We start from the raw sequence: 17,960 nt of genomic DNA, 5'->3' as shown, positions 1-17,960 counted from the left end.
CTTCACTATTTCTAATCTTAGGCTTCGTTGTCATATTGGTACTGAAGAAATGTTAACCTGATTCATATTTGCTAAATTTTCCATATAGATTTTCCATTTTTTGATAATTAACCACTATAAGAGTCAGCGTTTGACCAACCTTTTATCCTTTTAATTTTACAGACTCATTACTGCTTAAATGCGGTCAATTACTTTTATTGTTATAAAAAAGGTTTAAAAAAATAGAAAAGAATCAAATTCGAATCGAATTTATATTACGCTTAAATATTTATAAAATTTAAAATCGGTTAAAAAACTCAGTTTTGTGTGTTTGTGTCCTATAAATGACTAAAAGAGGAACCAGTAATTGACCGCATATTTAAACTGATTGTATGTCACTTTTAAAGTATAAAAGTTTTGGTCAAATACTAAACAACTTAAACGGGAAGATATAAGTTTTAAAAACAGGTATTTAGCATTTTTCCATTTTATTAATCACATATAAATCCTTGTGAGATTATAAAACAACCAATTCGTCTAGTATTTGACCGTTTGGTCAAACACTAATTTTTAATTAAATTTAGAACTACCAGTCATTGACCGGCTTTATTTCAACGAACAATTAATTAAAGCGGTATTTTTTTTAATATAACCAATAGAAAACATTATTAGATCACTGGCAAACAAAAAAAAACATGATATATGTAAGTACGGCTGAATAGTACTACCCTGTTTAGGCGAATTTCTAAACATAAAAATTACGCTTTTTAGCACGATGCGAATAGGCCGGCAGTTAGCGCGAAATTAAACAACAAAAACTCAAGAACGTATGGTCGTGGACTTTTTGTATACTAGAGTGGAGAGGAGACTGGTGGCTATTTATGGATATATTTATATTTTTTTAGATATTCCTTGGATCCTTATTTTTTACATTTTTTTACAAAAAGGGTCAAACACTGACCAACGGTCAATTACTGGCGTTTTACCCTAGATCCGCTACTTTACGGACATATTGTATAACCAAAAGTTATTATAACACTGTATTAAAATAAAATAAAACACAAATTTTCATTAAAAAGAATATTATTAAACATCTATTGAATTATATAATTAGGTTTTAAACAATTACATTAGATTTTATCACAAGTAAAAAAGAGCTGCAAAGTAAAAACTTTTCCTCATCACATAAAAATTTTATATCTAACAAAAAAAAAAGAAAATAGAATAAGTTAGTGATAATAGCGATAGCGAGCGTATCGTCATTCACACATATGGTTTTGATTCCCTCTTGTAGACTCAACTTCTCCATGTTTAGTGTTACTTCCACTAGGAAAAGTTTCAACATATTCAACATCATTATCAGACTCCACAGTTAAATCTATGCTACTTTCCTCGTCCGAATCGATGATTTCAATAATTTCTGGATATATTAAGTATAAGTCTTTATTCTCTAGTAGTTTTTTCTTGTACTTCTTGCGAAGTATTGATTTATCAGGAAGACATGAGGTCGGTGGTTGGCTTGCTGTACCCTGTTGATCAAATTGTTGATTTGTTAGATCTGGAATGTTGTTCGATTCCAAACAAACTTTAACCGAGGCTAAAATATCACGCCACAAATCCATTTTTGCGTTAAATGTGTTGTGGGGATAGGTTAGATTCTTCATTATCGGTTTTACTTTTGTATTAAACAATTTATCCTTATTATTTAGCATAAAATCAACAAAATCAAAAATATCATAGTTGCGATAATTCCAACCCAGCGACCAATTTGATTCAAAAAACATAAAATTTCTTTTATGATCAATGCATTTAATGCAATAACCAGAATCGTCTGTTTTATCTATTGAGATACACACAGGATTTTGTTCGATTAAAGCGGTTATTATCAATTTTCTTTCTTCGAATAACTTGCTACATTTTCTTAATACGTTTAAGGCTAAGTGTAAATTTTTTTGTCTTTGTAAGAAATTCGTACAACTTGCCAACTCTTTTTGTTTGTTTGTATTGTAGATTTTTATTTTTAATGTTCTTATAAGCTCCTTATTCTATAACACTCAAAATCAACATCAAAATGAACTTAAAAAGCTAGGATTATACTCACAAAAGTTGAACACACTATTTTTAAGTGAAAATTTAATCTATTTAAGATAACATCTACATCATACTGCTCCAATTTCCATCCAAATATTAGAGGGACGGGTTTGATGATAATGTTAACAAACTTAAAATCGTTGCAAACACTTTGCAAGTCAAATTTTCTTTTGAATTTGCAAAGAGGTGTGTGTTGGTGTCTATCGCCGTAAACGTTACCGAAATCTATTACTTCCATTTGCTTGGTTTCTTGGAAATCAACAAAGGGGAGAAATATCAATTATTTACAACCAATTTTTATCTTGAACACTTGAAGTATATTTTAACATTGATATGATAACATTGATAATCCCATTGTTCACAGTCATCCTGGCTGGTTTACTGGTAATTTTGTCTATTTCAAAACGCTTTATTTAAGCTTGTTAACTTTTAAATAAAAATATACATCTATTTTTAGAATATCTCCATAGAAACTCGTACACACCTGAGGACCTCTTGTTGAAGATTGCACCAGTAAACAATAAATACGTTAAGTGTTAAGGATTTTATTACAAAATGAAAATAATACGTGAAAGTCTGCTTATTTTAATGAATTAATCAATGTTTTAAAGTAAAAAAAATATATTATTTTTATTTGAAAAGTGTAAAATATTAATTAAAGTTGGCAACAATTGACATTATCTGTCAAACACGTGTTTTATAGGTTATGTTTTATTTGGCCGTCAAAAATTAAAGATGTCTCAAATTTTTGATGATTCTGACGCTTCTGACGACGATAAAGGCTTTAAAGTTAATAATGAATACGCTAAAAATTATAATAATTGGAGACAAAAAGAGGAATTAAATAAACGTATGTTTTTTTTTTGTAAGTTTTAAAAATATTAATTTATAATTTTAGTAAAGACGAAATATGGAGAATCTGCTTTAGAATTATCAGATGAAGAAAATTCAAGCAGTTCAGATGAAGATGAAGATGGTGCATTATTAACAGAAGAATTTGAGAAAGATTTTTATGCAACATTGGCGAGCTTAAAAAAGAAAGATCCAAAAATATATGATGGAAATATAAAGTTTTTCAAAGAATTACCAGAAGGGTCTAAACCTAAATTTAAAAAAGCTAAAGATGAACCAATGTTCATTAAAGATTATGAACGTAAATTGTTATTAGAGAAAGGTGGGAATTTAAGTGATGATGAAGATGAAAATGCAAAAAACAGAAAATCACCAACTTACATAGAAGAACAAAAAAAATTAATTGATGATTTAAAGAAGCGTCTTAAAAATGTAGATGAAGATGATGATGATACTTTTAGGGTGCGAGATAAAACTAAAGATGAACTACAAAAAGAAGACGAAGATTATAAACAGTGGCTTTTGGGTCAAAAAGAAGAAATTGATGATCAAGAAACGCAAACAAATTTAAAACCATTAAAAGATTTTTGGTCCGATCCTAAATTAGATAAAAACGAAAAATTTCTTAGAGATTACATTTTAAATAAAAGATTTTTAGAAACCGACGATAAAAACTACATACCGAGTTACGAAGAAATCATCCATGATTCCGATGAGGGTTTATCGGAGGATGAAAAAGAAGTTGATCGTCAAGACGAATTCGAACATAAATTTAATTATAGATTCGAAGAACCTGATGATGAATTCATCAAAAGGTATCCTCGAACAATGGAAAATTCAGTCCGTAAGAAGGATGATAAAAGAAAAGTTAAAAGAGCTGAGGTGAAAGAGAGAAAACAGAAAGAAAAACAACAAAAAATGGAAGATATACGTAAATTAAAAGAGTTAAAAAGGAAAGAAATCGAAGAAAAAATACAACAATTAAAAGAAATCACTGGAAATACTGACATTGATTTTAACGATGATGATATTGATGGGGATTTTGATCCAGAGGCGCACGATAAAAGGATGCATAATCTTTTTAATGATGAATTTTATCAAGGTGAAGAAGGTGAGGAAAAACCTAAATTTCCTGAACTTGATGAAGAATTAGAAATTGAAAATTGGGATCATTATGAAGAAGAAATTGGAGATGAGGAAAATAATGGTCCACATTGTGAAGATGATGATTTCATTGTTAGTTATGAAATTATTATTGTTTTTTACATTTTAACCCTCAGAAGTGGCCCCCATATTTTTTTTATTATTAGTGATATAAGAAAACCATTTGGAATGCATAATGGGTCATTAAAACAGATTATAACAACATGAAATCATTCTCTTTGTGCTTCTGATTATACCTGATGTGAGTACTAATTTTGCTATTTTTTTAAATCTATAATTTTTTTTCTTCAGTTGGGTGAATTTTACGAATTTGAAAAAATTTTTACGATCGGTTATAAATTTTGAAAAAAAAATTATTTTCGTTATTTTTTAACGTTTTACTATATTCGCAAAATGTATTACAACTTTTAACGCATGGTAGCTAGGTTAACTCTTACTGGAGCAAGTGTTTAACATAAAATTTTGCTCAACCGGAGCAAAGTTAGATTTTTTTAGATTCTTTAAGTAAACGATTTTAAAAGGTCATATACAGGGTGATTGGTACATAAACGTGAATATTGAAATACGTTGTTCTAGAGCTCATTTGTAATTGATTAAGCCACATATGCCTTATGCAAAGCTGAATAGTTTAGGAGTTATTTCAATTTTTTGTTTTTTGTACAAATTCAGTACATACTCTTACAAATCTTGAAATTTAGAGAGTAATAATAGTTTCTTTGGCAATATATTGACTTCTCTGGATAGATTACACTCTAATACACATTTTAAGTTGAAAAACATTTTAAATATTTCGATGCTTAAAAATATAGGGTGTGAAATATTCGATTTTTAAGTTAATTTTTAAATAATGTGTTCATTTACGAGCGTTTATTTCAAAATTTTGATAATACATTTAGCGTACCAATTATTGTAAGAACTTCTCTGTTTTCTTACATTTCGAATAAGGTATTAAGCATGGCAAAAAGTCTTTCTAATTACCCAATAATAAGACAACAAGTGGCGCGAATACAATTTTGTAGGATGATATTGTATATCCATATTGCGAGGACTATAATTAAGAAATAGATGAAGGTAATAGAAACTTCTTTCTCGCTAAATAATTATAATTTCATTTACTCAAAAAACCGGTTTTCGGCCATATTCAGGCGTTCATCAGTTTGAATCTACAAAAAACAATATAAAAATGCAAAAACATAATCGAATCAAATTACAATTTAAATTCTTTTCTTTACAACATTAAATAAAATAATAAAATAAAACTTACAGTCAAAGTTTTAAAAAGAACGCCGAACCATGACAATTGCACCACGTAAAAAATTATTATTTTTGAGCACATCAACACAAGCCAAAAAGCGACAAAACAACGATAGGCCTAACGATATGATAAAATATTAAAACAATCTAAAAAACCCGAACATACATATCTTGCACATTTAAAAAATGTACGAAAATGAGGGCAGACAGGAAAATATCATAAGACACCTATAGTCGAAAATAGACATGAAAGGAAAAGGAAAAACAAGGATGGGACGAGGAAACTACAGATTGGAGCAGGTTCTCAAGGTGGTTCCTTTAAATTTTCAGGTTTTATATAGGTGAAAAGGGGTTTGTAAAATAGTTGAATTTGTTCATTAATTAACGTAACAGAAGGGTTTTTCTTATAAGAGGCTATTTCCAGATATTCAAGTAAGTCAAGTTTGAAACCTTTACTACAAGTATGAATTAGATTAACGTTATCATAATCTATATTATGTCCTGTCTCTATATAATACAAACATTATATAGAGAATGTTTGTAAACATTAGAATTAGGTTTTTGTTTATGTTCTTTTATTCTACATGCGAGTTTTCTTCCCGTTTGACCGATGTATATAGAGTCACAGTTAAGACAATTAATCGAATAAACACCACTTTTGTCTAATTTATTAAGTTTTCGATTATGGTTAGATAAAAGATTAGCTATTGTATTTCTATTAGAAAAAGTTAAGGAAATGTTATATTTGGAGAATATGGGTTTCATCTGTATAAGGCAATGGTCAAAAGGTATGGATTTAAAAATATATGTGTTGGGATTTTTCTTGTATAGAGGATCGAGTTGCAGTTTATGTTGGCGGATGAGCCGAAATATTACATGACGTGGAAAACCGTTATCGTTAGCCAATTTGAAAATGAATTTAAGTTCGTTATTGAGATTGTACTTATTAAGTGGGTATTTATAAATTCTATTTATAAGAAAACGAAAATTGGCCAATTTTTGGTTCATAGGGTGAGAGGAATCGTAAGGGATAGTTGTAGAAATCGAGGTGGGTATTCGATAGACATTGAAACTAGGAACGCCATTGTTATTAGTAATGGTGAGATCGAGAAAATTAAGGCTTCTTTCATTTTCGATTTCGATGGTAAATTTTAATAAGTTGTGGATATTATTTATGTAATCATGAAAGAGATTAAGGGAATTATAGTCGCCGTTCCAGATGCAAAATATGTCGTCAACGTAACGTATCCATTTAGTGATGTTTTTATTGAAAGGATTGTTGACATTATTGATGAAGTTTTGCTCAATGTGATTTAGGTAGATGTCAGCCAATAAACCTGAAAGCGGCATGCCCATAGGTAAACCCTCATTTTCTTTAAAAAATTCATTATCAAATGTGCAGAAATTCTGAGTAATGATATGTTTAAGCACTAGATTAAGATGTTCTGAAATATTATGATTCTTAAAATATTTATTAAAGATGTCAAGTACCAACTTTGAAGTTAAATCAGTAGGTATATTTGAATATAAATTGGTGATATCAAAGGATACCATAATTTTATCATTAAGATTAACATCTTTAAGTTTGTTTATGAAATTTAATGAATTAGTACCTAACAGTGAATTGTGGAGTAAAATCAATTTCTTTGAAGATATTGAGCATAAGTTTTGACAATTTTATGGTAGGAGAATTCAGAAAAGAGGTAATTGGGCGTATAGGCATATCTTTTTTATGGAGTTTTGGGAGAGAATAGAGATGAGGAATGGAAGGATTCATAGGAATAAGAAAACAAGATAAATAATTGGCATTAGAACATTTTAGAACAAATTCGATCAAGGTGTCTTTACAAATCTTAATTATCTCTTTTGTTTTCTTAATTACAGTGTCTAGGGGACTCTTATTTGGTTTTATATAGTTATTTCCATTCATGAAATCATGTGTCTTTGAAATATATGACTGTTTATCAATGATAACAAGACCAGCATTTTTATCTGCCTTAACACAAATTGCGTTGCTGTTATTAATTTTAGTTTTAATAGATTTAACAGTCTTCCAATGTTGTTTTGAATGGCAATTAATATTACGTTTCTCCAACTTTTTAATAACAGGTAATAAATCATTCTTAATTTCATTGCTTTGAGGGTGTTTGTGTATAGCATGATCCAGATCAATGGTCATTTTACATAGATCAAATTTAGGAGATAGAGCATATTTATGACCTTTATTTAACAAATTTAGTTCATGTTTTGTGAATGAAATGTCAATTAGATTGGTCACAAATTTGAGTTTTGTGGAATCAAAAAGGGTTGTTGGAATTGACTTCTCTATCTATGGTTACGTTTTTACGTCTCTTCATTTTCATGCTTTCATTCCTCCTCTTACATGTAGCATTAGAACGAAGATTAATGATCTTGTTTAGTTTCTTACGTCTATCTTCGTTTTTGATATTGCAAGCTTGATATCTTGATTTGATGATGATTTCTTCCAGTTCTGTGTAATGATATGTATCTCTGAGGATTCGATGTAAGTATGCCAATTGTTCTAGTAAATAGTTGAGTTGTTTGAACTTACAAAAATATGCTTCCTATACACACTCATCATGGCAAGACGACATTCTGCCATAGTGCTTCTAAGCCAGGTTTTTTTATGTCGTGCAGGGTAAAGTGACCAAAATTATAAAGGTTTTTCTCGTTTCAGGGAAAAAAATATCGGCATCTTTTATGATATCCACAACACTTAATTCTTTTGAGTCAAGTTTATCTTGCCATAGTTTTTTCCATAGTTCGATTTCGTTGTTGACATTTGATAAATTGTAAAATTGGGAAAAGACTTCACCAGCTTCTACCAGGTCTTCAAGGGACATGTCTAACATTTGAGCTGGATGTAATTTAGATAAGGAAATTGACGGGGTGTTTTCTTCAGAAAAGCGAACTTCAAAAGAATTAATAATCGAGTTTAAGTATGGTATTATTAAAGACCTCCGCCAGAATTCTGAGGGGCTTGCTGCTGGGTGGTTGTTCTGATATTGTTGTCTCTCAACAATACGCGGCACGGACTTCATGTCTTCTTCCAGTCCAAGTTTTTCTGCAACGATAGTAGTCCCTAATAATTCTATTTGTGACGTTTTCTGGATCGTTACGGTGGTTTTCTATAAATTCCAAAAGGCGGCTAATGTGCTGGGATGCCTTAACTGCATTCAAAGCTACGGATTGGAGCACGTTTACCACAGGTTCCATCATAGCCGAGTATTTGGCTGTCAAAATAAAGCTGAGAATAAACGAAGCTCTAGAAGCTGCTGCATAGAGCTGATAAGTATTTTTTCTAGTCGCATTATTTATTCTTATTTTCTTCCCGTCACGAGGTTTGAAAGGCCTCCATTATAATAGGAAAATGCTCTTTAAAAACTCTAATATTTTTGTGTTTCTCACTCCACCTTGTTTCACAAAGCTTGAAAATATTTGGTATCAATTTGCGTCTCAAAACTGATTCTTGAAAAAATTGTAATAATATCTTTGATGGTACCTTCCTTTGATGAAGGAACAAAGCTTTTTTTATATTTTCTGCGTAGGATTGCTTGCACACCACCTTCTAAACCGACACATTTGTCCGGATCAAAATCTTCTTCTGCCAAAAACTTATCTATTGCTTTTGCAATACATTTCGCATCCAAAGCATCAAGCTTGACGAATCCGAGGAATACTTCTTGAACTTCCTTGGTTTCCTGATGAAAATATGACATCCCAATCGATAGTTGTTCAGTACTCGAGATGTATATTTATTGTGTTTTAATTTTTTTTTTTCGAATCTGCATCTAGGGGGGAGCAGTGGCCCCCCTCTGCCCCTCTCTGGCGACGCCCTTGGGACCAGTCAAATTATTTCCAATGAGCCCCATCCACACATTCACACTAAATTTTCTTTGGTTGCTCGTTTCCTTCGTTAGATAAGGATTTTCGTCAGTCCAATAATGTAAATTATGAATATTTGTTATACCTTCTTTGTTAATCTGCGATTCGTCGGTCCATAAAATCCTTGTCAAGAAATATTCATCCTGAATGTCAGCATTTAAAAGAAACCGGCAAAATTTAATCCTTTGTTCAGGATCGCCGTCTTCAAGTGCCTGGACAGGTGTGTAATGATAAGGATGGTTGCCCATTTGTCGAAGAGTTGACCAGAGTTTCCATTGTGATATCCCCAAATTAGCTTCGTCGAATGTTTCCAAAATGTCTTCTTCCACATTAAGTCCAGCACGTCCTACACGTTCGGCTTTTTTTAAATTGGCAGTCTCAGCTAGATGTCGATAAGTGGCGCCAAATACACTAATATGAGGAATTCGTCGATTTGGATAGCGTTGCTGATACTCTCGATGAGCGCGGCTGATGCGTTTCCATCACAGAAACCGTAAATAAATAGGATGTTGGCATACTCAGTATTTGTAAACGATGACATTTTAATCAAAATTTTATTCAAATAGAAATAAACAATATTCACGAAAAAACTGTCTAAATTTCATGGCTTACTGCCAAAACGTAAAAAAAATGTTTAACCGATGCGATGGTTGTTAACCATTAATGAATTGAATTTCAACCGCAGGTGTAATCGATTTTGAATTTTATTCACATTGGGTAGGTTGTCAAAATTGTGTTCGCACTAATTGTTACCTTATTATTGGCTAATTGGAAAGACAGTTTGCCATGCGTCATACCTCATTGGAAAGGTAACAAAACAGAAGTTTTTACAATAATTTGTATGCTGAATGTATCATCGAAATTTTGAAATAGACGATCATGAATAAACACTTTGTTTGAAAATTAACTTAAAAACCGAATATTTCACTTCCTGTATTTTTAAACCATCGAAATATTTATAGTATTTCTTGACTTTAAATGTGTATAAGGATGTAATCTATCCAGAGAAGTCGATACATTGCCAAAGAAACTATTATTACTCTCAAAATTTCAAGATTTGTAAGAGTATGTACTGAACTTGTACAAAAAGCAAAAAATTGAAATATTTTCTAAATTATTCACTTTTCTATAAGGCATATTTAGCTTCATCAATTACAAGTGAGCTCTAGAACAACGTATTTCGATATTCACGTTTATGTACCAGTCACCCTGTATAGGTTGAAATCATATGATATTTCATTAAAGCATATGTGACCTGGACTACGGAAAGGGGGTTTAGGTGTCAAGAGGTCGATTTTGAGATTTTGAATCATTCTAATAGTGTAAACTTTACACTATTGTAATTTAGTGTTAACTTTAACTATAGTTTACACTATACTATACTATAGTATGTTTGGCAGTTTTTCATAAACACGTCAAATATTTGTGTGATAGGTGCAGCAGGATTTCCAAGCCTTATCATCGTTCTATCCTGAGGATTATCAAACCTGAGGCAGTTCAAAATAAACGCAAGTCGTTCTTTACTTGTAATACATCTAATCACTTCCCTCCCTGTTCCGGCCGTGGCAAAAATTGTGTCCAAATTTTCATTATTAGATTTGAACAAAGCAGTGTAAATCAGCAGACCGAAAGTAGCTTCAAGTTCAATTTTGTCCAAATCTTTTAAAGTACAAGATTTTGAATTTTTATACTTGGCTCGTTCTTGCTGAATTTTGTTGTTTGTCCACTTTAGTATTAATTCACAAATTTCATCACTAAATAAAAACTTCCAACAAGTGAGAACATCAGAAATGTCACCTATTCGCGCTGGAGGCCGCAAACCAGGTAACTGAATAACTATGTTTTCCTTTCGACGTCTTCCTTTGTTTGACGAAGGTGGAACGCAACTCCACTTGAATTTGTTCTTACCGTAGTAGTAACCTGTGTAGCTTTCCTGCTCTTTATCAGCGTCTCCGTCTTCACTAGATACTAAAGTTATACAATATGAAACATTTGAAAAAAATAATTCCAAAAATTTACCCTCTATTTCCGAGTCAGTTTCATGTTCGCTTTTTATAACAAAATTTTCATCAATGTCGTTATCCTTATCACTGTGATCAGTTTCCACTTCTTCATACCATTTTAAAAGTTGTTCTTCAAAGCAAAGATCTCCTAATTTTATGCGTTTTGAACAACTCTGTCCGGAATCCATCGTAAAGAATTTATTACGTAGACACTAACAACCCGTCTATCAGACGGCAACAATACTTTAGGCTCTGATAGTTTTGAACACAGCACCTCTTCTTTCTAGAAACTGCTCAGTGAATGAACACGATTCAACTTGAAATTACGCTTACGCGTAGACATGCACAAAAACAAGATACGGAGATACGCGAATCTACTGTCGAGGTCAACCCGTCTGAAATACGTATGATTAGTACTTAAGGGTTAATATCCATCCCTACACGCAGAAACGCTTAAATACTCTTCCTCTAAACAACTTTCTTATTTGATAGGGGGGAAACTATAGCAGTATATCTATCTTATCGAAAATTTTCTGCTCTTTCTAATGGTGTATAACACGCGGCGATCACGTTTTTGTCACATTTTTGGCAAAATTAATTCGTTTTAACCATTTTTAAACCTTGTTCGAGTCGATAACTTTCTTATATGACCACGAGAAAACTCTAGAACTATATCTATCTTTTCGAAAATTTCCTGCTCTTTCTACTGGTGTATAACAAATATATGGGAAGCGTAGACTTTGATGATAATGGAATTTCCAACTATAGGATAAATGTGGGAGGCAAAAAGTAGTGGTGGCCGTTGTTTATTAATTTTCTAGACAGTACCATCGTCAATTGTTGGAAATTGTTCAACATGGCAAATAATAATAAAATGACGCAATTGAACTTCAAGTCATACATTGCAGTACGTCTGATGAAGGCGGAAGATGATAATGCAGGTAACAATATGAATCCATCATTATGAGGTACCGTTCCTGCAGAAGTTCGTATTGATAACGTAGGTCATATCATCAAGGAAGAAGATAGCAAAGCCAGACGACGTTGTAAATTGTGTAAAACTCATACTATTTATATTTGTGCGAAGTGTAAAGTACATTTTTGTAATTCGCGATAGTAATGAAAGCTATAACAGTACAATTTCTCTTGTTTTGGGAGGTGTACATGAAACATTTTTTTCAGGTGAATACATTTTGTGTTTTGACAGTTTCTAATTGTCAATTCAAATTTCTATTTTCAAGTGTTACGGTGTCACCAACTGCTACATACCTATCTCCCTACATTGTGAAAATTTATTTTATTTTTGTTAAAAAACACGTTTCATAAGACTTAAAGCACTCTTCTATTAAAAAACTCGTGGCTTCGCCACTCGTTTTTCAACTTGAATTCGTGCATTTCAAGCGTGTCTTACTAAACTTGTTTTTTAATATACTATTACATATAAAATGTTTTCAGGATTACCACAAGTAAATATACATATGTTTAGCCAAAGGTGCGTTTACGCAACATCATCTTTTTCACATACCCAATTTCTTTTTTGTTTTGATATATGCCGAATCGTCTTATTGTTAGTTCACATATACAGGGTGTCAGATAAAAAACGCCCCAAGCTGTAACTCTGTCATTTACATTCCGATTTTCATGAGCGAGGTATCAAATGAAATGGTTTGATGAATACTATGATTCATGCTACAAATAAACTTTTTCCAACGCCATCTTCAATTTTAAGTGATTGTCAAGTTTTGATTTTCAAATTGGTCGGTATGTTTTTCTTCACGTTAATGGATAGAGATTTTTTTCTGAACCCATTGCTGTACAATACATTAACATTAATTGTAATTGTTGTAGAGAAAAACATTAAAATAGTTCAACATGCTAGAAATTTCAACATGCTCTTTAAAACTCCATATCTCAGCCAACGTTCATTCAAAAAAGATCTACGTTGGCACGATTACTCTTTAGATGTTGTCAAATAGATTGTCACTTGTTGTATCGGAGTATCTTTAATAGTTTCATTTATTTGATCTTCTGTTTGTTATTTTTGGTAAGTAAAAGCTAGTAAACTAAAAGATTATCAATCGTAGTTAATAATACAAATAATAATAGAAATAAATTAAACAAAAAACTGTCGAAATGTCATGGCCTTGTAATAAAAATACAAAACGGTTTCCTGCATGTTTTCATAAATTTACGAATATGAGAGAAACCACAATAAATAGATATAGGAATGTTTATAGATAAATTGTAGAAAATTAAATTCCCTTTCGTGTAGTCTAATAACATATGGGGCGTTCCACTTAAAATTTTCGACTTTCTCCCCATTGAATATGGAGAAACGGTTGTTCAATTTTTGACCACCCTGTATAAGATACTCTGATACAATATATGACAATCTATTTGAGAACATCTGAAGAGTAATCGTGCCAATTTAAAGCTTTTTTGAAGTAACGTTGGCTGGGATATAGGGTTTTAAAGAGCATGGTGAAATTTGCCAAAAAAACCTTAAAATCAAAATAACTCGAAAATGAAAAACGCTAGGTACCAATAACTTTTATGAAAGTCAACATATTTTTTTACGTACAATTAAAAGGTGCAATAAAAACTATAGCATTCCATTTGAAATAACGAAGTTTTGGTCTACTTCCGGTAGAGCCGAAGTGGCAGCCATCTTGAAAATATATCGAAAGTTCCGACCAACCAACCCATACTACCAAAATTTCAAAACTGTACGAATACTGGAACCTAAAAAAGTTTTAACGATCCAGTTACGTGAGACATCCTGTATACAGGTGTCTTTTCTCTGCTAAAATTACATTCAAAATGGATGTATTGTGCATCAATGGATTCAGAAAAACAATCTCTATCCAATGACGTGAAGAAAAATATATGGAGCAGTTTGAAAAACAAAAGCTAATAATCGCTTGAAATTGAAGATGGCGTTGGAAAAAATTTATTTGTAGCATGAATCATAGTATTTATCAAATCATTTCATTTGATACCTCGCTCATGAAAATCGGAATGTAAATGACAGACTGTATTTTGCAATAATCAATAATTTTGTTCTAAAATTTACAATTATTTTCTACCTTGGCCGTAAATGGGTTAAAAAAGAACCACTGCCTAAAGCATAGCAGTGATCACTGCCCGAGAAATAGCAAATGAAGAGGAACACAGCATAGTTTATACTATTAACCTAGCGACTATGTGTCAAAACTTGTAATACATTTTCCGAAAGTACTAAAACGTTAAAAAATATTAATAAATTATTTAATTAATAATTACGTTAATAAATTATAGGCGATCGTGAAAATTTTTTCAAGAAAAAGTTATGTGAAATTATGCTGCGTACCCAACTGAAGAAAAAGAAATTATAGATTTAAAAAAATAGTGAAATTAGTACTCACATCCGGCATAACCGGAAGCACAAAGAGAATGATTTCATGTCGTAATAATCCGTTTTAACGGCCTAATTATGCATTCCAAATGATTTTCTTATATCACGAATAATAAAAAAAAAATGGGGGTGAGCACTTCTGAGGGACATCCGGTATAAACTTCGGTTAAATAAATCTCGGTATAACTTAAAAAGTCAATTCTCGTCAGTTTAAAGATCGATATATGGAGAACCGTCCGATGAAAAAAATTGTTGTTAGCTTTGTTGTATTCATTGAACATTTCTATGTGACATATGTGAATTTGAAAATTTTCGACTCCGCGGTTTTTGCAAAATCGCGAGTTAAATGAAAAACGTTGCCTATTTTTGACGGTGCCAGCATGTTTGTCCACTTGGCGATTTTTTTTCTCAAAAACTATTTGACGAAAAAAATTGAAATTTGAACAGGTTGTACACTGATGTGTTCTTAATGAAGTGAAAGTTTATTTTAGTTAAAACTAAGTTTACAAAAGTTTAAGTTTGAATTTAATATATTTATATTTGAAAATTAACTGTTTAATGTTAAATTTAAGTTTCGAATTTTACGAAGTGCGGCGACGCCGACGTCGCGATGATGTCTCCTTCTTCGTAATTGTGCTCTGGATTAAATACTATAGGAAATGCTTATTTAGCATTTACCTTTGGAGGACATCTATAACTCCTCCCGTCAAAGAGGAAAACATAGCCTGGAATTTTCTTAAAATGACTATGTTTGTTTCCCTAGGTTCTATTTGAGTCTTTCTTCTTTCGGTGGACTAATCTTTTTTTCTGTAAATTTTCTTAGTTATCAACCCTGTAATTATACCGAGATTTATTTAACCGGAGTTTATCTAGCGACTGTACAACCGGCACTAAATATGTTTTTGGTTTTGTAGATGGATTGTGATTATGACCCAAACGCATCAAAAGATCCAATTGAAACTAAAGGAAAGAAAAAGCGTAAAAGAAAATCAAAATTTGCCAAAGTTGTTCAGGAAAAGAAACCGGTTTTTGATCCGAATGATAAAACTTATGAAGAATATCTCGATGAATATTACAAATTGGATTGTGAAGATATTATTGGAGATATTCCTTGTCGATTTAAATACAAAAAGGTTGTACCAAATAGTTTTGGGCTTAGTATAGAGGAGGTAAATGCTATTATTTATTAAATTTTTTAAAGTAATTGTGGGTTTGTAAATTTAAGATTTTAATGGCAAAAGATCGTGAATTAAACAGATGGTGTTCATTAAAAAAAGCGGTACAAATTCGTCCGGATCATGTTGAGAAATATGATGTTATTGCTTATAATAAAAAAGCAAGTAATGAAGGTTTAAAACAAAAAATTTTATCTAGTTTGTATCAAAATGAAGATAATAGTGCATCAGACCCAACCACATCCTTGGCTAAAAATAATAAAAAGAACTCCAAATTGAATAAGAAAGAGGTTAAGAATGCTAATGTAAATTATGCTGAAATAGTTGAGGAATTAAATAAAATAAATACTGAAGAACAAAAAGAGGATGAGAAAATTATTGGAAACTCTCTAAAAAAAGAGCAAAAGAAAAAAAAGAAAGGTGGGAAAAATAAAACAAAACAAGATGATCAAGAAAAAAATTTAGTTGATGAAGAATTAAATGTATCTCTTAATAGAGAAATGAAACAAGTAGAAGAAAATGAAATTGTGAAGAAAGTGAATGAAAAGAAAATAATTGATCAAAATAAAGTAATAGAGGAAAAGAAAAACGTACAAAAAAGCAAAGGTAGAAAGAAGAAGAGTAACGAAACGAAAACGGATAGTAATCAAAATGAGGAAGTGGAAAACAATAAAAAGAAAGGTAAAAGAAAATATTCCGAAACAGATATGGGTAAAGTTTCAAAGAATAAAGGAGCGAAAAAAATAAAGAACATTAAACCTGATGGATTTGACATTTCAGATTCTCGATTGTTAGCCTTTGGTATAAAACCAAAGAAATTTAAGAATAAGCTTAAATATGGTAAAAAGTAATAGAAACATGTTAAGTGTAAAAATGTTATTGTTCATACAATAAAAATTTTAATTAATTCCGTTTGTATATTTGTCTTTGTGCTTTAGGTTTAACAACATAAGTGCACTTTTAAATAAAGTTGTTACTTCTTTTGTATCTTACGTCTTTTATATTTGAGTCGATTCTATCGGTTTGGATTTTGATATAAAAATTTACCTATTCTATAAAATTGGTTCACCTCATTTTTGCATTAACATGAATGAATTTTTACTGCAAGAAGATGACAAATTTGACGTTATTAATAGTAAAAGATTTGAAATGATAAATTATTTTGATGATTGCTAATAAGAAAGTTTATTGTAATTACACTATTCACTGTAATCAGTACAGAAAATGTTAAAACATATTAAAAACAACTTCATATTAATAAAAAAATATAAACATTCTTGTTCCCTTTCTCAACTTTTCTATTTCAACTTTTTTCTTAATTTAATCAACTCCATTTTGAAGCATTAATAGCAGTATCAGGTCACATCGCGTGACCTTGATTGATTTCATGGCCTCTCAAAATTCTGTTAAATATTCTTGCTCTATCTCTTTAAAAGTAGGTAAATTAAGTTTATTGATTAAATCATTTAATAGAGATTTGTATTTCAAAAGCGGAGTTGTAGCATAATATAACGAATTCCATCTTTTTGGACAAGGAAAACGTCATGTATAACTTCAGATGATTTAGGTTTTTTGATAAGTTTCATAAAGCAGTGTATTTTGCGTAAGCTGGATGATGAAGCGAACAAAAAGTAAAGCAGTCTGTGTTGTATGTTGTCGATATAACTTCTATCTATTTCTAATTACAAAATACTTGAATTTTATACGAATAATTAAAATTTAATCGCCGGAAATTAAAAAATTCGAAAAAATTGACGATTATTTAAAAATTTATTTCTCAAGAACTCAATGTAATTTTTCAAAACGGTTTTTTGCATTAAAAAGAGGATACTTTAATTAATAATTGGTGATATTTCCACAAGGATCCTTCTAGAAATGAATTTTATAGCGAATTTTGAAAATTATCGATGAAAATTGTAACATCGAAAATTTTATCAAACCTTCAAATATTGTTTTCTCAAAAACTAAATGTTATTTTTCAAAACGTGTTGATTCATTGGAAAGAGGACACTTTTATTAACATTTTGGGAAAATGTCATACTTATATTCCAAAAAATCGATTTTATACGAATTATTAAAATTTAATCGGCGGAAATTATAAAAATCCGATATTTGGTTACTATCCGGCCGGATTTTAAAAAA

General features: G+C 30.9%; 2 protein-coding genes across 2 annotated transcripts; one reads left to right on the top strand and one right to left on the bottom strand.

Moving 5' to 3' along the window:
* Positions 1-1,044: 1,044 nt before the first annotated feature.
* LOC111415242 (uncharacterized) lies at positions 1,045-2,584 on the bottom strand. The gene is made up of 2 exons (XM_023046819.2): positions 2,081-2,584; positions 1,045-2,024 (listed from the first exon to the last, which is right to left on the bottom strand). Exons 1-2 carry the CDS (start codon positions 2,306-2,308, stop codon positions 1,239-1,241), a joined length of 1,014 nt encoding a protein of 337 aa, XP_022902587.1. The 5' UTR covers positions 2,309-2,584; the 3' UTR covers positions 1,045-1,238.
* A 159-nt stretch (positions 2,585-2,743) lies between these two features.
* LOC111415241 (protein KRI1 homolog) lies at positions 2,744-16,733 on the top strand. Its single transcript, XM_023046817.2, has 4 exons — positions 2,744-2,920; positions 2,969-4,158; positions 15,558-15,812; positions 15,869-16,733. Exons 1-4 carry the CDS (start codon positions 2,806-2,808, stop codon positions 16,667-16,669), a joined length of 2,361 nt encoding a protein of 786 aa, XP_022902585.2. The 5' UTR covers positions 2,744-2,805; the 3' UTR covers positions 16,670-16,733.
* Positions 16,734-17,960: the final 1,227 nt, after the last annotated feature.

The sequence above is a fragment of the Onthophagus taurus genome, chromosome 7, assembly GCF_036711975.1.
Source record: "Onthophagus taurus isolate NC chromosome 7, IU_Otau_3.0, whole genome shotgun sequence".
NCBI classification, from domain to species: domain Eukaryota; kingdom Metazoa; phylum Arthropoda; class Insecta; order Coleoptera; family Scarabaeidae; genus Onthophagus; species Onthophagus taurus.
Note: the sequence above shows the minus strand (reverse complement) of the source record. Positions and strands in the feature narration are given on the sequence as shown.

Excerpts from the sequence above, each read along its gene's own strand:
- LOC111415241 (XM_023046817.2), top strand. The coding sequence starts at position 2,806 with ATGTCTCAAATTTTTGATGATTCTGACGCTTCTGACGACGATAAAGGC. Across the intron at positions 4,159-15,557 it reads GTGAAGATGATGATTTCATT|ATGGATTGTGATTATGACCC; the intron begins GTTAGTTATGAA and ends TTGGTTTTGTAG. Across the intron at positions 15,813-15,868 it reads TTGGGCTTAGTATAGAGGAG|ATTTTAATGGCAAAAGATCG; the intron begins GTAAATGCTATT and ends TGTAAATTTAAG.
- LOC111415242 (XM_023046819.2), bottom strand. The coding sequence starts at position 2,308 with ATGGAAGTAATAGATTTCGGTAACGTTTACGGCGATAGACACCAACAC. Across the intron at positions 2,025-2,080 it reads AAATAGTGTGTTCAACTTTT|AATAAGGAGCTTATAAGAAC; the intron begins GTGAGTATAATC and ends TGAGTGTTATAG.